This window comes from Nicotiana sylvestris, chromosome 8 (genome assembly GCF_000393655.2).
Source record: "Nicotiana sylvestris chromosome 8, ASM39365v2, whole genome shotgun sequence".
NCBI classification, from domain to species: Eukaryota; Viridiplantae; Streptophyta; class Magnoliopsida; order Solanales; family Solanaceae; genus Nicotiana; species Nicotiana sylvestris.
This window is the reverse complement of record NC_091064.1, coordinates 114,769,467-114,793,079: the sequence shown is the minus strand read 5'-3', so window position 1 is coordinate 114,793,079 and position 23,613 is coordinate 114,769,467. Positions and strand designations below refer to the sequence as shown.

General features: G+C 38.0%; 3 protein-coding genes across 13 annotated transcripts; 1 reads left to right on the top strand and 2 right to left on the bottom strand.

Moving 5' to 3' along the window:
- Positions 1-635: 635 nt before the first annotated feature.
- On the top strand, positions 636-3,765 carry LOC138875554 (uncharacterized). Its single transcript, XM_070154391.1, has 3 exons — positions 636-1,367; positions 1,469-1,780; positions 3,247-3,765. The coding sequence occupies exons 1-3, from the start codon at positions 636-638 to the stop codon at positions 3,763-3,765; spliced, it is 1,563 nt and encodes a 520-aa protein (XP_070010492.1).
- An 11,548-nt stretch (positions 3,766-15,313) lies between these two features.
- LOC104238919 (F-box protein SKIP31-like) lies at positions 15,314-22,192 on the bottom strand. Of its 11 annotated transcripts, none has more exons than XM_070153016.1 (9): positions 21,901-22,192; positions 20,196-20,246; positions 19,492-19,953; positions 19,237-19,310; positions 18,916-18,991; positions 17,462-17,572; positions 17,000-17,174; positions 16,764-16,882; positions 15,316-15,724 (listed from the first exon to the last, which is right to left on the bottom strand). In XM_070153016.1, exons 3-9 carry the CDS (start codon positions 19,750-19,752, stop codon positions 15,455-15,457), a joined length of 1,086 nt encoding a protein of 361 aa, XP_070009117.1. In that variant the 5' UTR covers positions 19,753-19,953; positions 20,196-20,246; positions 21,901-22,192; the 3' UTR covers positions 15,316-15,454. The 11 variants fall into 11 exon arrangements, with proteins under 11 accessions (XP_070009123.1, XP_070009117.1, XP_070009121.1 ...); XM_070153020.1 differs by having other exon boundaries at positions 19,492-19,939; XM_070153022.1 differs by lacking the exon at positions 21,901-22,192 and having other exon boundaries at positions 15,314-15,724; positions 19,492-19,606; positions 19,714-21,894.
- LOC138875553 (uncharacterized) lies at positions 19,752-23,048 on the bottom strand. The gene is made up of 2 exons (XM_070154390.1): positions 22,700-23,048; positions 19,752-19,912 (listed from the first exon to the last, which is right to left on the bottom strand). The coding sequence occupies exons 1-2, from the start codon at positions 23,046-23,048 to the stop codon at positions 19,752-19,754; spliced, it is 510 nt and encodes a 169-aa protein (XP_070010491.1).
- Between the last annotated feature and the right edge of the window lie 565 nt (positions 23,049-23,613).

Genomic DNA, 23,613 nt, shown 5'->3' with positions numbered 1-23,613 from the left:
AAAAGCCTACAAGTGTAGGTCGTGGTTTTTTGATCCCCTTGTGTGGGATTTTTTCACGTAAAAATCCTCTGCCTTATTTACATACTGTTTTATTAGCATTCTTAGCAGAATCTTGTATAGGACCAGGTACTCTACTGTTTGGTGGACTCATACAAACTAACAATTGGTATCAGAGCTGGTTTTTCCTATCAAGCTAACACCTAGGAAGGATCCTCATGGCCGCGCCACCAAATCTAGAAGAGGGTCAATCTGCATACCGACCACCCAAGTTCAATGGACAATACTATGGGTGGTGGAAAGCAAGAATGCACGATTTTTTCATGGCTGAGGATTGTGAGTTATGGGATATCATATGCAATGGTCCTTATGTTCCAACTAGAGTACTAGAGGAACCTCCATTTTCAATGGCAAAAACTAGCAAAGAGTACACTGAAGCAGACAAGATAGCTGTGGAGAAGAATTTTCGTGCCAAAAAAATTCTAGTATATGGAATAGGACTTGAAGAGTACAATAGAATCTCCACTTGTGACACTTCCAAAGAGATATGAGAAGCTTTGCAAACATCTCATGAGGGAACTACACAAGTAAAACAGTCTGAGATCGATATGCTCACTACCGAGTATGAACTCTTCAAAATGAGGGACGATGAATCCATTCAAGATATGCATACGAGATTCACTTCCATCATAAATGAGTTACACTCCCTTGATGAAATCATTCCCAGAAACAAAATAGTAAGGAAAATCCTCAGCTTTCTGCCTAGCTCCTGGGAAAGCAAAGTGAATTCCATTACTGAATCAAAGGACTTACAGGAGCTGACCGTAGAGGAGCTGATCGGAAACTTGAAGACCCATGAGTTGAAGAAAAAGATAAACAGTGAAAGAAGAGAACCAAAAAGGGAAAAGAACCTGGTACTTAAAGCTGATTACAATGATTCAAGTGAGGAAGATAGTGACATGGCTTACCTAACCAAAATATTTCAGAAGATGGTCAGAAGGAATGGAGAAATGCTAAAAAGGGACATTTCTGTCAGACCAAGAAACTGGGATCTTTGTTACAACTGTGGAAAGTTTGGACACTTTATGAAAGACTGTCCTCTCCTGAAGCAAGAATTCTCCAAGAACCATCATGAGAAAATAGCTGAGACAAACTCGGTTCCTGTCAAGGACTTCAAGAGAAAACGATATGTAGACAAAATGATGAGACAGGCTCTTGCAGCATTGAGGGATTTATCTAGTGAGTCTGAAGATGAACCTGATACTGGTGATAGTTCCATGATGGCATTTGAAGGCGAAAAAACTGGATATGACTCAATTTTTGCTTTTATGGCTCAATCAAATGATGATGAAGACAATGGCAACAAAGAGGTAAACTTCAGGGATGTTCAGAGAAATCTGAAATCCTATTCTCCAAAAAAACTCATGTCTTTAGCTGATGTTTTAATCACTAATTTTATAGTCTTGTGGAGGATAGGGACTCTTTGACCTTAGAATTAGGAGAATCTGAACAAACTAGAGGCGACTTAGTGGCTGTAGTTACTGACCATAAGAAAACCATTGAAATCCTCAGAAAAGAAAAGAGTGATCTGTTGGCAGAAATTGCAGACCTAAGGGAAACAATAGTGAAACCATGGACTAAGTCAAAACCTGAAAGTTCTGGAAAGGGAAAGGAGATAGTAAGTGAGGAACATATTAGGCTTGAAAATGAGGTGAAAGCTATGAGATTTAGGATGTGTGCTGAAATTGAGAAAAACGAGCTTCTCCAAACTAATCTGAAAAAAGTAAAGAATGATCTTGAAAAGTCCGTAAAGTGGACCTGGTCCTCAGATGCTACAACTGCTAGGGGTGGGCATAAAATTCGAAAAACTAAATTCCGAACCAAACCGAATTAATCTGGTATTTCGATTTCAGTTTTTTTCGGTATTTCGATAATTCGGTTCGATATACGGTATTGGATTTTTGATATTTCGGTATTTTGATGTACCGAAATACCGAAATAGTGCAATGTGTATTCTGCGTTTTTTCACGTCATCATTTTTTTCCCTCATCTCTCTAGCCAGAGAGATCACAAAAGAACAGACACAGAATATTCAATCAAAAAAAATGGCTATATCATCATCTTCATTGTCCATGCAAGATATCTTGAAGCAATGCAAATACCCATTCATCCTCTCTTTTTTCCTTTTGCTAATCTTCGTAACTTTCCTCTTTATTTCAAACTCCCAGAAATCTCCCATATTCGTTGCCATCGACTTTGCTCAACGTACCTCTCGATCCAAATCATCAATCCCTGCTGATTATTCGGACTTGAATCCTAACACTATTTCAAACGAAAACGTCCAACTGGGTAATAATATTACGATCAACCCTGAGCCTAAAGTCCCACTAGATAATAATTATATGATCAATATTGATTTTGATACATTAATCAACAATGAATTGGAAACGTTCTCTTATGATTGCAATCTGTTAATACGATTCCTGGAATTCTCCTACTGAGATGTTTATGTAGTAATGAGAAGGAAAATGCTAAAATTGTATCTAAATGATCCTCTATTATGTTTCAGTTGGGAGTTCTAGACAGTGCAGATTTGGTTTAAACCGAAACCATACCAAAACCGTACCGAACAAAAATAAGAAATACCAAACCGTACCGAAATATTTTGGTACGATATTTGGTATACACAATTAATAAACTGAATACCAAAATACCAAACCAAAATTTTTAAATACCGAACCGAAATACCGAATGCCACCCCTAACCACTGCCTTGCATAATAATGACTGCGAAAACAGACAGGGAGCAGGGTTCCAAATGGAGAAAACTCCTCACAACCCTCACAATAAGTACGTTACTATCTCTGATAACTGGCCGTGTACCCGATGTGGGAACACTGGGTGCTTCAAAGAAGATGTCCAAGCGAAGAATCAACTAGTTCAGAAAAACAAAGTGTTTGATGAAACGGTGACTACAAACGAGGGACCAGGTTCCACTCACAAAAAATGCAAATTACCTGCATGGACTAAGAGAACTCTTATTCATCCTCTTGCTTACTACAAGGGACCCAAACTTGTTTGGGTTCCTAAAACTAACTCCTAATCTCTTGTGCAAGGGAACAGTGAAAGGAAGCGGTCAACAATGGTTCATGGATAGTGGGTGTTCAAAACACATGACTGGGAACACCACGTACTTTCTTTCACTAAAAGCCCTGCAAGGAGGGAGTGTATCCTTTGGCAATGGCAAAAGGGATACATTCTTGGAGTTGGAAAAGTCGGGAAGTCACTCACTCATTCTATTGAAAATGTGTACTATGTAAATAGCCTCAAGTACAGTCTCTTGAGTGTTTCTCAAATCTGTGACAAAGGAAATAAGGTGGAATTCTTGTCCAAAATATGTACAGTCACTGATCTTGTGACTGGTGAAATAGTATTTGTGGCCAAAAGATACAAGAATATCTATGTCACTGACTTCGAGTCCTTACAGAATGGTGATACGAGTTGTCTGAAAGCTATTGATGATGAAACTGAATTATGGCATAGAAGAATGGGCCATGCAAGTTTTTCTCTTCTGAACAAACTAATTCAGAAGGACCTGGTCCATGGTCTGCCTATGTCACAATTCAAGATGCAAAAAGTCTGTGATGCTTGTGCTAGTGGAAAAGACGTGAAGTCCTCTTTTAAACCTAAAAGAGATGTGAGCACCTCAAAGCCACTAGAGCTTCTGCATATGGATTTGTGTGGACCTATGAGGGTACAAAGCAGATGAGAAAAAAGATACATTTTCGTGATAATAGATGACTACTCTAGATTCACATGGACTCTGTTCCTCAGAACCAAAGATGAAACTATTGAGGTATTTGTGGCCTTTGTGAAGAAAATCCAAGTGAAGATGGAATCTAGAGTCACATGCATTAGATCAGATCATGGGACAGAATTTGACAATGTCAAATTTGATGATTTCTACAATGAAAATGGCATCACACACAACTTCTCAGCTCCCAGAACTCCCCAGCAAAATGGAGTAGTAGAAAGGAAGAACAGAACTCTAGAGGAAATGGCAAGAACAATGTTGATCGATAGTGGAATTGCAAAGAACTTCTAGGCTGAAGCTGTCAATACTGCCTGCTACTTGGTGAACAGGTGCATGATCAAATCACTTCTGAACAAAACCTCGTATGAACTGTTGAATGGAAGGAAACCCAAGCTGACTCACCTAAGAACATTTGGATGCAAATGTTATGTTCTCAACAATGGAAATGATCAGCTTGGTAAATTTGATGCCAAGAGTGATGAAAGAATATTTCTGGGCTACTCCTCTCAAAGCAATGCTTACAAGATATATTATAAGCGGACTCAATGTGTTGAGGAAAGTGTTCATGTTATTTTTGATGAATCTTATCCATCAACTAAGAAGAGTGCTAAGGAAGATCAAGATGGAGAACCCTCACTAGTTCCTGGTGAAGTCATTAATATGACAAATGGAAAGGCAAATATGATGAGTCAAGTTAAGGAGCCAAATGAAGACAACGCTGCCTCATCTGCAACAGAACCAAGAACTTCAATCACAACCACTGAAGCTGAAGAAAGAGTGGTTGATGCAGTTCAGGGAACTCCACTAGCACCGAAGATAAGGATAGAAGAAAATCAGCCAAACATATCCTCATCCTCTCATAATGAACCTCAGACGTCTAACTGGAGACACCAAAGCTCTCATCCAATAGACAACATTATCACTCCTGTAGATTCCGGAGTACAAACCAGGTCAAGAGCCAGAAATTCACTTGCCTTCTCAGCCTTTCTCTCCCAGATAGAACCCAAAAATATCAAAGAAGCCTTGAAAGATGCAAATTGGATTATAGCCATGCAAGACGAGCTGCATCAGTTTGAGAGAAACAATGTGTGGCACCTGGTACCTAGACCCCCAGATCGAACCATTATAGGAACCAGGTGGGTATTTAGAAACAAGCTCGATGAATATGGAATTAACACAAGAAACAAGGCCGGGCTAGTGGTCCAAGGCTATAATCAGGAGGAAGGGATTGACTATGATGAAATGTTTGCTCCAGTGGATCGCATGGAAGCTATTAGGATTCTAATCGCTTTTGCATCTCATATGGAATTCACCTTGTTCCAAATGGATGTGAAGAGTGCATTTTCGAATGAACTCCTTAAGGAAGAAGTCTATATGAAGCAATCCTCAGGGTTTGAATGTCATGAGCACCCTGAATATATGTTTAAATTGGACAAAGCTCTGTACGGGCTAAAGCAGGCTCCTCGAGCTTGATATGAAAGACTGTCAAAATTCCTCTTGGAAAATGGTTTTAAGCGAGGGAAAATTGACAATACTCTTTTCTTAAAGAAACGAGGAAGGAACGTGCTCATTGTTCAGGTTTATGTTGATGATATCATTTTTGGAGCAACAGCTGACGCTCTGTGTGAAGAATTTGCAAAACTCATGGGAAGTGAATTTGAAATGAGCATGATGGGGGAACTAAACTTCTTCTTGGGTCTTCAAGTAAAACAGTCCCCAAAGGGTATATATCCATTTGTCAGCAAACATACATCAGGGTGCTCTTGAAGAGGTTTGACATGGAAGCATCAAAGGTGATAGACACTCCCATTGCAACTGCCACTCCACTGGACATGGATGAAATTGGATCTCCTGTGAATCAAACCATGTATAGAGGCATTATTGGGTCTCTCCTCTATCTCACTGCTAGTCGACCTAATATTGTTTTTAGCGTGGGGCTGTGTGCAAGGTTTCAATCAAATCCCAAGGAATCTCACTTGAAGGCCACCAAAAGAATACTGAGGTATCTCAAAGGAACACATGACCTGGTGCTGTATTATCCATTAGGTGACAGTTTTAATCTGATTGGGTATGTTGATGCAGACTATGCAGGTTATCTTGTACACAGGAAAAGCACTTCTGAAATGACTCACTTCTTAGGTTCATGTCTTATCTCTTGGGGTACAAGAAAGCAAAATTCAGTGGCTCTTTCAACAGCTGAAGCTGAATATGTAGCTGCAACATCCTGCTGTGCTCAGCTTCTATGAATCAAGCAGTAATTGGAGGACTTTGGGGTACTCATTGAGAGTGTGCCCCTTCTATGTGACAACATCAGTGCACTCAACATGGCCAAGAATCCAGTTCAACACAAAAGGACAAAACGTATTGATGTGAGGCATCATTTTCTGAGAGACAATGTGGAGAAAGGGCTGATATGTATGAAGTTCCGCAGCACAGAAGATCAAATTGCAGACATTTTCACCAAGGCGCTAAGTAGGGAACAGTTTGAAAGAAACAGAGTGAAGCTGGGGCTGTTGAAGCCAAATTAAGAACCTGATTCCTCTTTAGCTGGCTTTTACCTTTAAGAAATAACTGGCTCAAAGTGTTTTCTAGCCATGTCTAACTCACTTCATTACCGTTGCAGGTAAACACGCATGATGAGCATAGAGGTGATAGATGCAGTGCATGAATGATAAAAGAGGATTGATTTTTTTCAAACAAGGGTCAAGAACCTGGTTCTTGTACCAAAGGTTAGTAGTTCTATGCATCCTTTAATCCACGTCTTAAAAAGGGTACAAAATACAACTGCCATGTCATCAACTTTTCAGATCCTGCTGTCACGTCTATTCATTTCAAATCGTTCCATCTCCCTATAAAACATTGCAATTCTCTACGCCCAACCGCCATTTCAGAACCGATTCCTATTCCTCTCTCTTCATAATTATCCTCTCCTTTTAAAAACCCTCTCTTCTGCTCTTCTTAACCATAAATCTTACACTAAAATCACCCAAAAAGGAGGATCATCACACCACTTCTTTCAATGGCTGAGACAACTTCCGATCTCCCTATCTCAGTTGTAACTACCACTGATCAATCTATGGAACCTTCCGCTCTCACTGAGCCTTCCTCACCCTTTATTACTCCTGCTGCTACAGTCACCCCTTCCCTAGTTTCCCAATCTCTTCCCAATTCAGAAACCCTTGAACCTACTGCTCCGTTCTCCCAGTCATCTCCCAGTCAAACCCTAAGTGGAGAACAAGGTCAAAATCTTGAGGTCACAAAGAGTTCTGCCATCATTGCCACCGATTCCATGGTGGTAGAAGCACCAGTTGAGGAAGAGAAAAATGTTGTTACCTTGTTTTTGGTATCCGTTGATGGTGTACTGCATGAGATTACATCTCAGAATAACGAGGCAAAAAGTGTAGAGAAAGAAGGGCCCATTATAGCTGCTGAAGGGGATGCAGTAGCAAATACTACTGGGGCATCACATGAGGAACCGGATCCCTCTCCAGAGGACCCAGGTCAGGCCTCTCATCCCCAGGACAATGTTTTTCCTGCGTTCGATGTTATGCCCTTTGGAAATTCAAGCACCTGAAATGAGATCCAGTGATGAAGAAGACCTGGATAATGTGGATCTTGATACATTCATAAGTAAGTGGAGGGTTGTGTCCACCCATGATTCTGAAATCAAACGACCTACTACCAGGCTTCAAGTTAAAGTGGCCTACGATTCTACTCTTCAAAAGAGCAAGAAGAGTGGTAAGAAGAAAAGAAGAAAGTTGGTGAAAGATGGTGTACCTGTAAGTGGTTAGGCAATCCCTGTAGTCGAAGTGGAAGAGGAAACCTCAGATGAACCTGGTTCACTTGTTAGACAATCTTCAGAAAAGACGAAGCCTACCTCATTAGAGAAAGGGTCAACATCTAAGTCTAAGATGAAAAAGGTGGTGAGTGAGTTTTTCATGTCTGATGAGGATGTCCTAGTCAAATCCAAGGGAAAAGGAAAAGTCAGTGGAGAGAAGTTCGGGAAACGCAGGTCTAAATCTTTTGAAGAACCTGTTTCTGTGAAGAAAATGAGAAGTGAAGTCAGCCTTGGCTCTGAGCACCTGAGGCATCAAAAAATTCTGCTGGGTTGTACGTTTGACCAAGCAATCTCTAAGATGGCTGGAATGCGCCAAATTCTGGAAATGGTCGAGTTTCAACATTGGGTGCATCTATTTCAAATTGATTCACCTAAGGTATATGAGGAGGAGGTACAAAGTTTCTTTGCTAGCCTCTTTCCAGTTGATACTGACCATGTTTGTGCTTTGGTCAATAGGGTGGACATCGTCTTTGATGTAAAATTGCTTGGAAAGATATTAAAGTTCCTACAGCTGGTGTGTCCAGTGTAAGAGATGTATGTCAGTATAACTTCAGAAATGCAGTGGTAAAAGACAATGCTAACCAGAAAGAGGACCAGCTCTATAAGAAAGCACTAATCCCTGTTTACGAGCTGCTGTTTGAATTGGTTAACAAAGTTCTATTGCCTCAAGCTAAAAGGAGGTCAGTGACTTCTAAGTCTGACTTATTCCTAATGGAGCAACTGGATGGTTTTACTCCTGTGAGTCTGCCTGCTATTATGATTGAACACATGCAAAAGGTTTCCACCTTCAAAGACGGTAATCATGGCCTTCCCTATGAATTCTTGCTTACTCCAGTGTTCAAATTCTTTAAAGTCCCACTGGGGACGGGAAATTGGAAGAGTGCGAGTGTGTGGAAAAGTATGGGGGGTAGGAAGTACATCAACTATTTCATAGCTTATCAATGCTTAGAACAGTGCAGCTGAGGAAATTCATCGGTTGAAGGCCAGGAATGCTATCCTGGAAGGTCAGCAAGCCCGAGGGGTTCCGATGTCGAATGATGAAGTGGTTCGTTTGACACAGGAGAATGCTGATCTCAGGGCGCAAATAGAGAACCTAAGAGCATAACTGCTCAATGAGCAAAAGTCGGCAAATGTCCGAATAGACCTCGTTCTCCAAACACTTGCTGTAGCTACCAAGCCTTTTAATCCTAATGCCCCCTAAGTACCCCTTCAGTGACCAGTTTCTGGATATGTTTGTTATGTTTTTCTTTTTTTGATGGTTTGGCGGATGTTTTTGTTTTCTTTTTTTTTGTATGGTTGGGATGAAACACTACTGATCCCGTTAACAAGTCCAATGTCGCCTCTCGCTTTTTCAAAGTAGAGGCATATTAAAACTTTATTACTATCAATCCTTGTTTTATTATGTCTGTACTCTCTTTCTATGTTCTATTCTCTATCATGATTGTGTGCACATATGTGGCATGAGTTAGCTTAGCTGAACTTCTTTGTGCTGTTATTCTGTTTTTTTAATGATGCCAAAAAGGGAAAAAATAATACGGACGGCCATCAACTCAGGGGGAACACATGGAGGAACTATTCATATGGTAAGGCATAGTCTCAGGAGGAACTCTGTGTTCCTATGATACTTAAACTGGTTCTTATTGCTCTAACTATACTCTATAAATGTTAAGTTTGTCATCATCAAAAAGGGAAAAATTGATAGATTTTAAATATTTTTGTCTTATGTTTTGATGATCTAACAAACTTACTGTTAAGAACTAGATAGGGAACCGGACCTACTTGGACTGCAAGCTTTAATGGATTCCGGCTAAAGGTGAACTGCTATAGCTTTAGGAGCTAGGAACCCATACAAGGACCTGATACTCTTGTGGTTTCCTCATAACAGTATAAAGTCAATTGGACACAGTTGGAAATGAAGTGGCTGACGACACTGTTTCTGCCGCACTGCACTGTCTCCAGCGCCCACTCATTCTCTAACCAAATAAAGTACTCACATCATTTCAAGTGATGTGATCAAGATGTGCCTACAATGAGTTTTATACAAAACATCACTTGAAGGTTTCAGTTTCTTATTCAAGCTTCTTGCCAAAACTGAAAAATCAATCCTTTCTGCTTAGTTAGAAGTGTTTGATTAGGAATCCTCTTGTAAATCCGTAAACTCCTTGAGTTTATATTGTGACTAGATTTAGTCATAAGCAAAAGTCTTTATAATTGTAGAGTTACAAAGTGGCTTGTGGTGAGAGCATCACAAGTTAGAAAAAGTCTTTGTAACTAGGAAGTCACAAAGTGGCTTGTGGTAAGAGTACCATAAGTTAGTTGAGTAAATCCTTTGCAATGGAGTCATTGTAAAATGGCTTTTAATAGGTACTTTCAAGTTAGTGAATTTAAAAGCCTACAGGTGTAGGTCATGGTTTTTTGATCCCCTTGTGTGGGATTTTTCCACGTAAAAATCCTCTACTTTATTTACATACTATTTTATTAGCATCCTCAGCAGAATCTTGTAGAGGACCAGGAACTCTACTGTTTGGTGGACTCATACAAACTAACATCTATTACTCATTTAAGATAAAATTAATTGTATGTATGTATTTATTTTAGAATGTACCTGGAGGGTCTTCAAGTAGACAAGAACCGCATAGAAGTCAATCAAGTCAACCAACTCAAAGGAGTTTCATCTGTGATGAAACAACAATAGTTGTTACAAGGTCAACAATTGGTGTAAATAATAGAGGAAGGGGCAGTGGAGGAGGAAAGGCCCCTAGTGCAATTATTAGACCTACAAAAGGTGTATTTCTAGATGCACTTCCTCAGACTGCTCCTAGAGGAAGAGCTATACAACCAAGGGAAACAAGAGATCTTCATCTGGTGTGAAAAGGGGAAGGGGAAGTGGACCTGCAACTATAGAATCATCTGTTGCTTTTGAAAATAAAGGCCAAAAACTGTTGGCTTTGGATGCTACACTAACCCAAAGACTAGAAGGATAGTCCTTAACGTAAGAATCTTGCACATTTCAATTCTAATTATTTTCAATTTTTTTACTTATGTTTCTGGTTTTTGACAATTGCAGCCCGACACTTCAAGTTAGAGGGTTGTCAACCATGGGACTAGAGTAAGGAATACCACCAATGTGAATCTGGATGATGGAATTAGACTTCCAGTACTTAGATGAAATGGGGAAGATGTTATTACTACTTCACAACTACAGCAAATGAGTGCAAGTAGAAGAAACTAAGTTGGACCACAAGCATCATCTCAATCTTCAACTTAAGTGATTATGGATAAAGTAGTCAAAAAAATTAGTGATGAGTCAAGATTATGTAATATGCAGCACTTGTTTTTATTAAAATTGCCTTTTTTTGTTCAATGTAACTTGATGCACTTAATTTCATCTTTTGGAACTGGATTATGTAATATACAACACTTCTTTGTGTCTAAAATTACTTTTGGTTCAATGTAATTTGTTGCACTTCTTTTCATCCTTTGGTATGAACTACATTCCATCCCACTCTTAAGGCAACAATGAACTAGCTTTTGATTTGCAACATTTTAGAATAAAAACAGCTGATACATTCATTTAATAAGGCAACATTCACATACGAGTATAACAACAGTAAACACTAAAGAATTGCAACATTTTTTAATAAAAACAAATATACATTGTATTGATAAGACAATATCAATTATACAAAATAGGATCCCAACCATCCGAAGTGCAGCAACAATAAACAAAACAAAAGCAACACAAGGCACTAACTACATTAGCTAGCCTAAATTACAAATAGTTTTCCCAAAAATTCATAAAAGACCAAAGCCAAATAGAACAGTTTCCATCAACAAGAGCAAGAACCACAACAAAGACAAATGATTAAGGCCATCAGTAGACAACAAACACTAGTGCGTTCCTCCATTTTTTTGCTCGATCTCTTTCTTGATCAAAGTCCTTCACTCTCTTCAACAAACCCCAAATAACTCTATTCGCTTGCTCAGGAAACTCGTCCTCAAACCATCTAAAATATTTACATTCACCATTGTCCTTCAAACAATAAAAAATAATGAATGGGTATAAATCAATGGAAAATAAAATCGTGTAAAATAGTTATAACAAAATTGTAGCATACAAAGTTTTTGGCAGAATACAATTACTTTGTCGATTTTGCATACAAAGTACCTTCTTTCTGGGCTAGCTGGACTCCATGAAATTTTAAGTTTACACGGACGACCACATCAACAAGAGTCAACCTTTTCGGTGTTTTGGGACATTGTTCAACTAGAAATTAAGAGAAGATAGCAGGAAAGATTACGACAAGAATTTGACTAAGGGGGATGGAGTTCTTTCAAATTGAGGGGAAAAAAAGCTCCGATTTTCACTACTTGATGAAGAATTTAGCTCAATTGAAATGGTAAAAATTTAGGGCTTGGAAGAAGAGAACAATGGATAAAGGGGTTAAAATAATTTGGGCTTTGGTTTATTACCGTTGGAATAGTCCATGTCAGCTTTTTTTTATAATACTCAGGCGCTCAACATTTGCGATTCCCACGAAAGTTGACTCATACAGGGTTCAAATGGAGCAGACTCAAGAAAGTGGGGACAAGTTTAATGGGTTGTCGATTTATTCTGCCTGGTTCTTTTGATAAGATACTTATTTATTGCACGCATAAATGCATGTGGCTTTAAGTTTTGAAAGTAGCAACTTTACATGGGGGATTTGCATCTATACCTGCTTTTTTGGTCACGTTTTAACTTGTGCCCGCTTTGCAAAAAAAATTACAAGGGTACCCACTTTTTCGCGTAACTTCAACATACGAGGCCGAAGTAGCAAAGACAATCATGCAAAACTTCAGCAGTCTAGTGGACGGGCCTAAAGTAGCAAAGGCAATACACTGAAATTTTTTTGTCCTGGATAAGATGCTGAAGTTATTTAGTTCATTTGTAAAAACTTCAGCACTAAAGTAGCTGAAGTTTTTTTGTCCTGGATTCATTAGTTTTGTCATAAAGCTTTTTCAAAAACTTCAGCAGAAGATGCTGAAGTTATTTAGTTCATTTGTAAAAACTTCAGCACTAAATAAGCTGAAGTTTTTTTGTCCTGTATAAATTTTTTCAAAAATTTCAGCAGAAGATGCTGAAGTTATTTAATTCATTTATAAAAACTTCAGCACTATATAAGCTGAAGTTTTTTTGTCCTGGATTCATTAGTTTTGTCATAAAGCTTTTTCAAAAACTTCAGCAGAAGATGCTGAAGTTATTTAGTTCATTTGTAAAAACTTCAGCACTAAATAAGCTAAAGTTTTTTTGTCCTGGATAAGCTTTTTCAAAAACTTCAGCAGAAGATGCTGAAGTTATTTAATTCATTTGTAAAAACTTCAGCACTATATAAGCTGAAGTTTTTTTGTCCTGGATTCATTAATTTTGTCATAAAGCTTTTTCAAAAACTTCAGCAGAAGATGCTGAAGTTATTTAGTTCATTTGTAAAAACTTCAGCACTATATAAGCTGAAGTTTTTGAAAAAGCTTTCTAACATACTAGATAAAAAATCACCTTATTCTTTCATATTGTATTACTACTATAAAATAATTAGATTGCCAACAGTATCTAAATCATAAATTTTGGAAACAATAAACGTGAAAAGAACGGAATTAAGTGGAAATATTCACAAATTATTGTCTACTAACTTACGTAATTATTTATAATTTTATTTTTAAATAATCTGATAAACATACTTATGGCAATCATCCCATGAACTGAAGTTTCATAACAGCACCAACAACAGCAGAAGAAAGAAGAAGAAAACGAAAGAGGAGGAGAAGGAGGAGAAAGGGGGCTAAAGTTGTTTAAAAAATGGGTACAAGAAAAAAAAAATTAAAAAATAGGTATAGGTTAAATGGGGGCGACCAAATAGGGCTCCCCGTGCAATTTTTACACTTTACGTGATGGAATGGACTTTGGATACAGGAATATACCTTTGAATGAATTGATCGTCTGTGATAATATTAAATGTCAATCTTAATTTGTTGTCTACTAAGTCGTATGGAGGTTCAACACTTTTTTTCATAGTGGATGCCTTCACGCACCACTACTATTTTCCTTCTTTACTGCGGTTGGTAACATCAAGTAACGATTTTTCCCCACAACCTCTGGACTAAAGGCAAACTGGATCTTTCTCCAGGTGATTAGAGAAAACTGAAGGGCATGAGTCACGGGAGACCCATTTTGGGTATTTATTTAATGATAAGAGAGTAGCTTATTAGAAATTTTAAGTGAAAAACAAAACTTGGTAATACTTAATTTAGCGATCTACAATTGCAAGATTTAAACTAAACTGCTAGAATGTCATCACTAGAGCCAAAAGCTTTAGCTATACACAGGAGCAGTGGAATCAGCAAAAACGCAAAGCAGCTTCTAGTTCCTTCTAAGGCTGTCCAACGGGACGGGCCGGCCCGTCCCGTCCCGTCCTGCCCCAAGTTAAACGGGATGGGCCAATGTTAAACGGGACACGGGATGGAACGGGACGGCCATTTCGTCCCGTTTTGTCCCGTCCCGTCTCGCCTGTCCCGTCCCATCTCGTTCCGTCCCGTTCCGTCCCGCCCAGCCTGTCCCAGCTGTCCCACGAGTTTTTATGGTATATTTGTGGAATTTCTGTTGTATTTGGTTAGTATAAAACAAATCCAACTTATGCACCGGCCATTGATGAAATGATTGCAAAATTTAAAAAGTATTTTTTCTCTATTCCCCAAGTTTATTTAATTTCTACAATACTTAATCCATATTTAAAATTAAGAGGTGCAAAGGGACTTATTCGTAAAATTTATCAAAATTTAGCAGTTCAAGAATCTCGAAGACTTCCAAGCTAATATATATTCTTATGTTAGAATCTAGATCAATGTTTGATAAATATAAATCTATAGAAACAACAAGTGGTGAAACTGCTCCTTCTACTTCTAAGTCTAGAGTAGAAATTCTTATAGGAAGATATTGATGATATAACATGTTTTGATTCCTCTATTGATGATGAACTTGATTCTTAGCACCGGAGAATGCTTTTAGCGCAACAATATTTCAAATCGGAGATCATAGACATTCATTAGCAGAGGACAACCTAGAGATTTCCGTATTATTCAGAGATTGGATTAATTCAGAAAGAAGAAATCTAGGTTTTGAAAAATTAACACTAGGGAAGAAGAAAAATACAATGAGATACTTAGCATTGGGACCGATAACGACATGACTCATAGAACATCAATCAACATTCAACACTACCAATTCCAGAACAATGTCCGAGAGATATTATTGATAAGTTACAAAGAAGCTATATAGGAGCTTACAAATATTAGTATGATAATTTGTAATTGGCTACTAAGAGGCCTAGTTCAAACAGAACCCTTCCTAGAAGGTGGCTGCGTAGATTAGGTGCTCTTCAAAAGAATTATATTTGTATTTGAGATTTGAAAGTTCTATTAATAAAATAAAAGGCTCTAAGCGTTGAATTTTATTTATGAATTGTCTTAGTTACTTAATAGTTAATACTTTGAAATTATATTAAATAAATTATAACTCTATTATAAATTTACAATTACTAGAATATTTCATTACAAGTCTTTTGTTTTAATATTTTATAATTCTTTACTTGGTTTTCTAATTTTCGTTTTAACATAATAACATTTAAGTTTATTAAATAAGTCAAAAATCTAGCCGTTGCAAACTTTAAAAACATAATAATTTTCAAAAAACTAGACGTTTTTTTAAAAAAAAAATACACTTAAGGCCCACGAACCCGTCCCGTCTTGTCCCATCCCGTTCCGTCCCGTTTGTTAGCGGGACGGGTGGGACGACCGTTTTGTCCCGTTTCGTCCTGTCCCGTTAATTTCGTCCCATCCCGTTGGACAGTCATAGTTCCTTCTCGTCATCACAGTTGTATCCCAATAAATAAGCTCGAGCTGAAATAGTAAAAAGGAGAAAAAAGATAGAATAAAAGGAGATGAGCAGCCAAAAGTAAAAATTGATACAACAGTATATATACCAAAACGACCCGATCCCATGAATGGCTCCGCTTCATCTGTAGTGCCACCTTGTTGCTGCTCCTATTATAAACGTAAAATTAGCTAAAGTTATACTATAAATAAGATAATTTTTTTTTTTTTGATTTGCACCGGGTGTCCGAGTCTCTAAGAGCCCCGACTAATCCCGAGGTGCACAGGCCCTCGGCTAGGAGTTTCCCGCAAGTGCACCACGATTAATTCAGGTTTTACCCAGTCCGATGGCCATCAGAAATTGTTTGCACCCAGTGGGTTTCGAACTTGAGACCTTGAAAGGGAGCAAACCCAAGACTCAAGTCGATTGTCACCAGGCCAATCCTGAGGGTTTATAAATAAGATAAGTACAACATTCTACTTTTAGTATCTTTACGGTACTTGCTAGTCAAACTATCATAGAGAGGAGATGCTAGTCTCAAGGATGTATTTACAACAGACACCATATAAGCACAAGGTGCAAATAGAAGATATAGTAACCAAAAATCTACTGCAAGATATGCATTATACATTCTAAAATCAAAATCAGCCATGAACAAGCTTCGCATAGCCCAAAACATCACAAAGATATGCATGAGAGAAATTACACCCCACAATAAGACGAAAGGTGCCTACTCACGTTCCGGAGATAATAATCCAACCGGAATCATAGCCTAAAGACCCTAATAAGACTAGATTTTACAGTCAAGGAGACAGTTGACCTACTTCTCATTCCATCCTGCATAGCTGTTGTATTCTAGTATGTTAACATCAGTGCAGCAGCTTTAAATTTTTAGTAAAGATAAGCGTAATTCCATATATGAACTGTGTACTTTATCCACCACAACCACCAAGCAAGTAAGCTTTGGTGCATTACAACTGCTGATTTTGCGGAAAATGCAGCGAATATTTTACCAATGCAAGAAGTTCCAAAACCACAGTAAACATATGCTTTGAAGTTTATCTTTTATTTTGCTGCAGTTCCAAGTTGCATTAGAATAGGCAACAAACTGTTTCTATTTTCCCCTTTTCTACATGGAACAAGGAATTTTGCTTCGCTCATAAACTTCGGTTCTTTCAGAAATGGCACTACAAGTTACTTGTTTCTTACCCCATCTTGTTCCATTTCGGAAGGTGACAACATCCTTTCAAAACAGTGGCCTGAAATGGTACACACCAGAAGACCATTTGGGGGATCAGGTACAACTTCCCTACATGTGTCATCACAAACTGCACATGCACACATAAAAGAGAACCAATAAGCGACAGTAGGTCAAGGTCAAATACACAGGAATCTCATTGTACATATCTAACGACTAAGCTGCACCTAAGCAACCCATTTCTTACCATGGACGTGTCCAGTTTTCTCACAAACATATACATCTCCTATTTGATAGTAATTGCACGTCTCCCCAGAGCACGAATGATCAATCACCACTTTATCACCCAGACCTTTGCTTTTCTTCCACATAGAGACTTGATCAGCAACCGTTTTATCAAGAATTATTCGGTCATCATTTATCTGTACATTAAAGCCAAAAATATGGTAACTACTCATAAGACCACATACAACTTGACGGAAATCAAAATGTAGGGTGTTAAGGTTTATTTAAGTGATAATTTTTTTGCTATTTATGTCTTGTTTTCACTGGGAAAAAAGAAAAGTGAAGGCATTGTTCACGTAGGAAATAAAGGGAAAGGTCTCTTGGACGATTTACAGCCATAAATCAGGGATATAAATTATGAATTTATTTGTAACTGCCCAGACTCATGCAATATTGTGAAGTTTCTAAAAAGACCTCCAGTTACCTGAGAAGGAAGAGGAGCTTGGCTTCTTTTTGCTGCCTGCATTTGGATATAATACTCCTTAAATTCCTTAGGAGTATTCCTGACAAACTCCATCATATCCTCTGCATCACGCTGTTTGAAAAAGCATTCAATTTGACCCAAATTAATTTAAGTTTGAGGATACATCAAATTAGTAAATCAAAAACACACTTAATGCTAATATATACACACTACAGCAAAATAAATTAAAGAAACATCCCAGATGCCTCACTTCAGTATCTCGTCAATTGATCCTTTTTTCTGAATTAGATAAAATCATAACTATCAAAGTACATAGTATTTATCATATCCTTCCATTCATGATGACAGAAATGAGACGACAGTTCCCCTTGCACTTCCCAATATAATTTTACTATGTCCCTTCATAACCTTGATAAAAGTATGCTCTCTCTAACACTTTCCTCTACTTGATTATATTATGCCTCAACATGTCTCCTTACATTTGGACCTAACTCTTTTTTTTTCAGGAGCCGATCCTTTGGACCAACCACAGCCTTTGAAACGTGGGGATGCAGGCCCACCCTCTACCTTTCCCCACTTAAATACGAGAGTTAGTTCGCTTGGTGCAAGGCTCGAACTTGTGACCTAAAGCACAAGTCGCTCAACCTTTGCCAATTGTACTAACCCCTGGGGGTGTACCTAATTCTTTTTCATGGGACAAACACATGAAACTATTTTTAGCTTTTTTGAAGGTTGTGAGATCTGAACATAGAATCTCTTGCTTGCTTTGTTAAAAAGAAAATGCATTTCCCTCTAACTCAACTCCAAAATCTAACTCATGATGTGAGGATTGTCCAAAAACATATAAGGAGACAACAATACATTTCATCAACCAAGCCACACCTAGGGCTGGACATCTGGAGCGTGAACAAAATAAAATGAGGGCCTAATATTTGGTAAACCAGGAATAGGGTGAAGTGTTTGACTATTTAGCTAAAAACTTAAAACGGTTAGAGAGAGTACATTTTTAACTACTTATTTATATTATGCCTCAACAAGGATAAACTTTCTCTAAAAAAAAATCAAGTTTTCAAGTTTCTCTCAAACTTAGAACTACTCATAATGATAGATTTTTGGGACGAATATATGCTTAATATAGCCAATGATCAAAAAAGTAAACTAGAATTTATGTAGGGGTAATTTCACATATGGTCATTGAACTTTAAAGAACAGTAAAGTCACAGAATTATTTTGTCATATTAAAGTAACTAAACTTTACCCACTATAATGGTAAAGTCACTAAACTTTACCCACTATAATGGTAAAGTCACGAAATTATCTTTTGACAAAGAATAGTTTTGTGATTTAATGTCAAAGTTAGTAAAGTTTAGTGACCATACGTGACATTAACCCACTACATAGCTGTAATGCTTACTCAATGACAATTGGATCATACATTTTGAACAGAAGGATACCTGGATGTAAAGTTTCTTCCAAGCACATTCTCGTGGCTTTCTTGTTGGGAGCAGCAGACCCCATCGCATGCAGTACCTGAATTTATGAATCATCATCAATAAATTTAAATGAAAAATTGAGCTTCAGAAATATGCTTCTCGTCGAGAATGAATAAGTAAATGAATGAAAGGTCTTTTAACACAAAGGTAGTAATGGTTCACGCATAGCAATTTCAATCTGTTAGGGTCAAATGATTGGAATGTTTAAAACACTCACCCATTTAGGGGAGATGTGGAAAAGTGAGAGACAAAGGGAGAGGACACAAGGTGCAGAATACTTACAGCCAGCGCCACAGGGATTCATCAGAAGCAGCAAAATTTAAGAACTTGCAGACCAATGAACATGCCACAAGATCCTGCCAGATTTTACATAAAAACTGATAATGTTTAAGACAACAGAAAATCAAAACAGAAATGCACATCGAAACCATAAATGGCTCTAGCCCTCTGCACCCTATCTGTTCTCTTGATTTCAAATGTATATATTTTGACAAGCACTTTGGACAAAGCTAAAAAATAATTAACAGCAAAAATAACCTCTGGTGAAAGGAACTTGAGGATGTGACGGAGCAATTCTGGAGGGACTTTGCTGAGAATCCCAGTCTCTATCCTACTTGGAACCTGCCTCATGTCGCTGCTTGTACTGGCATCACTGTTATTATTATTATCTATGATATTCAGACTCATCCTTGGAGGTGAAGATGCACAATCAACTTCAGTTGGTGGTGACAAAGATGGAGATGATAATAATGCCCTCACCTTTTCCTCCTTGTCTTCCTCCTCCTCCTCAACTTTCATTACCTTTGCTTCCCTCTTCTCTTCCTCCTCCTCCTCTTCCTCTTGCTCCTGCTTCTCTTTCGTTCTATCTCATCCTCATCCTCATCCTCCACAACTCTCATTTTCTTTGTTACTCGCTCCTCCTCTCCATCAAAGTGTTTACTTTTCCTCTTCACATCACCTTCATCCAAGATATCCTCTCATCCTCCTGAAACAGAAGAACTATTTACCAAATTCCAATTAAGTGCATTCACACATTCTTTCGTAGCAAAAGATCAGATGCAAACCAGACAGTCATTCATACGTGAATTTGACTAAGAAAATGAAATGAAATATCCTCCAACTCTTCCACCATAAAGAGAAGACGAACACTAAAGTTCCAGATATTATCCCCAGAAAAACAATGATTTTTGCACATGCACGATGCACCATACAAGTTACTAGTCTACTAGGCACATAATCACCTGTTTGCCTAATTTTGCCCATAGAAAAGAACCATTTTCCTCAACTCATGGCTGATGAAACAATGAAAAAAATGTTAAATATTGAAACCAATAGAGAAAAACACAAAAATCCTAAAAAGACCATGAACTTTCCTCGTGTTTTACTAGCAGCTGATAATTAACAAATGAATGGGATCTTCCTCATGTTTTCCTATCTACAAGTTTACCACTGATCTTTATCATTCTTTTGTAATTAAAAATGAAAACAAAATGAAGGGGAAACATAGTTCACAACTACCTCTTCTATTCAATTAATTATATTTCCTCTTAAGGAAAACATAATTGCAACTGAAAAATCAAGTCTTTCATTCTTCCCTATATCTCATGGTAATTAAAAAAAAATTAACCCAAATTCACTATTTTTCTCTTAGAAGTATCCAATTTATTTTTCCATTCTTCTTGTTACCTCAAAACCGAGGAAATAATCAAAATAGTCCTTAATGTATAAGAGTTGGACTGTTTTGGTCCTTGATATATGCCCCTTAATGGAAATGGTCCTTAAAGTATGTAAAGAGTGGATGTTTTTGGTCTCATGCCCTAAAACTAACGGTACAAAAGTTAAACTTAACGGTGTAGATACATTTGTTGTCGATTCTTATTAGTGTAGTTGACAGACTGTGCGGCCCACAAACTCCATTTCTCTCTCCTTTCTTCACTTACCTACTGCACTCCTCTTCACTTTACTAATTTTCTTTTCTTCTTCTTCCTCTAGACACCCGTACATGATACATTAGTGATTTTCAGAAACACAGTGTACACAAATAGCAAGAATCAATTGGCAAAGATAAATTGTTGCATGTATAAATGAATATAAATATAAAGGGGTGAAGGAAATCCCAACTAAAAAATTGAAAAAAAGAACCCCCACAATTGTAGGTGCAATTTATTTCCTGTGCTCTTCCATTTGACAATTGAAAAAAGTGAATAAACCACATTTCATATAATAAACAGGAAGCTGGAAATAATGATGAAAGCTACGCGTACATATACTTATCGAGCCATAGAAAGGAGCAAAAAAAAATAAAGAAAAAGATAAGCTCAACATATGAGCAAAAATTGGGAATGAGGAACCTTCGGTTCCCAAGAAAGGATGGGGATGCTGATATTTATAACTCAAATCAGCTTTGGGGGAATTTTCAGGTGGAAAACATGATCTTTCTTTAGCTATTTTCTAACTTCTTCAAGTAACAAAATCGAGAACTGAAATATCCAACCCATTGTCTTGGCAAATTCTCGGATGGCCTGCACTCGTGGTATTTTGCAGCCATGTGAATTGAGTTTTGTCCGAGAAAAAATGAAGTCCCATCTGATCCTCAACTTTCTGGGAATCGAAGGTGGGGATTCTTGTGCTTTGAATCCATTAAGTTTAACGGATACATGAGGAGGAACTGTTAGTTTTAGGGCATAAGATCATAAACATCCACTTTTTACATACATTAAGGGCTATTACCATTAAGGGGTGTATATCAAGGACCAAAATAGTCCAACCCTTATACATTAGGGACCATTTTGATCATTTCCTCCCTCAAAACCCCCCTAATCTTAGAGAAACAACATTCGGATCTTGACCTGGTCCGTAAAAAATGTATTTTACAATTGTATATCAAAAACACAATTCTGAAAGTAAACTAGTAGAATGAGAATGTAAAAATTTCAGAGAATTTGCCTGATCGGAGAGAGCGAAGATCTCCGATTCGAGGAATTGAGCAAGAGGCTCATCTTCATCGTCGAATATTGCCATGAATTGAGCGGAAAATGAACTCGGTGACCGGAATAACGTCGGCCGCTCTACGCCGTAGATTGAATCGAGGTCTCATCGACGCAAAATGAGATCCGGAGAATTTGCGGAGCTTAAGGAAGATATCGGGTCGGGTAGGATCCGAAAATGTTGGATCGTTGAAGAATGATTTGTGCGTCGGAGCAAATATGTTAAGGTTACGCGCTACAAAAACAACCAGTAATAATTTCACAAGTGGGGTATTGGGAGGGTAAAGTCAAGTAGGATACGGGAGGGTAGAATGAAAGCACACCTTACCCATACCCCTACCTCTAGGAGTAGAGACGCTATTTTCCAGAGACCCTCAACTCAAAGATAAAAACCTGTAATAACAACAGAAAACATACAAATAAGATCAGCACCGTAAGTGACAACAAATAAGTGGGAAGGATAATAATTATGGCAATAATAAAAATTAAAAATAAAATATAAAACATAAGTAAAAAACAATAAACAAAAAAAATAAAGTGTGATGAAACAATAACCGCTAGCAGTCCTATATAAAACACTATCAGACAAGCCAGAACAACGAAGAAAAACGCTCAACTACCCCTAACCTACAACCCTAATGCTCGACCTCCACGCCTCCCTATCTAGGGCCATGTCCTAGGAAATCTGAAGTTGCGTCATGTCCTGTCTGATCACCTCGCCCCAATATTTCTTAGTCGCCCTCTACCTCTGCTTGTACCTCTCAGAGCCAGCCGTTCACACCTCCTAACCGGGGCATCTAGGCTCCTCCTCCGCACATGCCCGAACCATCTAAGCCTCACTTCTCGCATCTTGTCGTCCATGGGAGCCACACCCACCTTCTCCCGAATTTCTTCATTCCTAATCTTATCCAGCCTAGTTTGCCTGCACATCCATCTCAACATCCTCATTTTGGCTACTTTCATCTTCTGGATATGAGAATTCTTGACTAGCCAATATTCAGTCACATACAGCATGACCGGTCTAACCACCGCTCTATAGAACTTACCTTTAAGTTTCAGTGGCACCTTCTTGTCAGACAGGACTCCAGACGCTAACCTCCATTTCATTCATCCCACCCCTATACGGTGCGTGACATCCCCGTCGATCTCCCCATCTCCTTGGATAATAGACCCTAGATACTTGAACTCTCTCTCTTAGGGATGACTTGTGAGTCAAGCCTCACCTCCCCATCCGCTTCCCCCGACACATCGTTGAACTTGCACTCCAAATATTTCGTCTTGGTCCTACTCAACTTGAAACTTTTAGACTGCAAGACCTGCCTCCATACCTCCAGTCTTTTAGTTTTTTTTTTTTTTGGATGGATTTTGTTTGTGTTTTGCTTTTTCTTCTCTGAGAAATGGTTGCCAAAAGCCAATATGCAAATATTAAGGACATACTTTATAGTAGACTTTTTAATGTAACTTCTAATTATCTAAATTTTATTTAAAATAAATTATTATCAATATAGTTTTTTTTATTAAATAAGAAAGATTGTGGTCGGATGAGATAGTGTATGGCACCTTTCGTTCTTTTTGGCCCCTACATTTTTATTCTGTTCTATTGTATCATTCTCTAATTTTCTAGTGTTAATAAGAGGCAGTTGAGGAGCTTGGGGTCGTCCTGTAAGCTTGA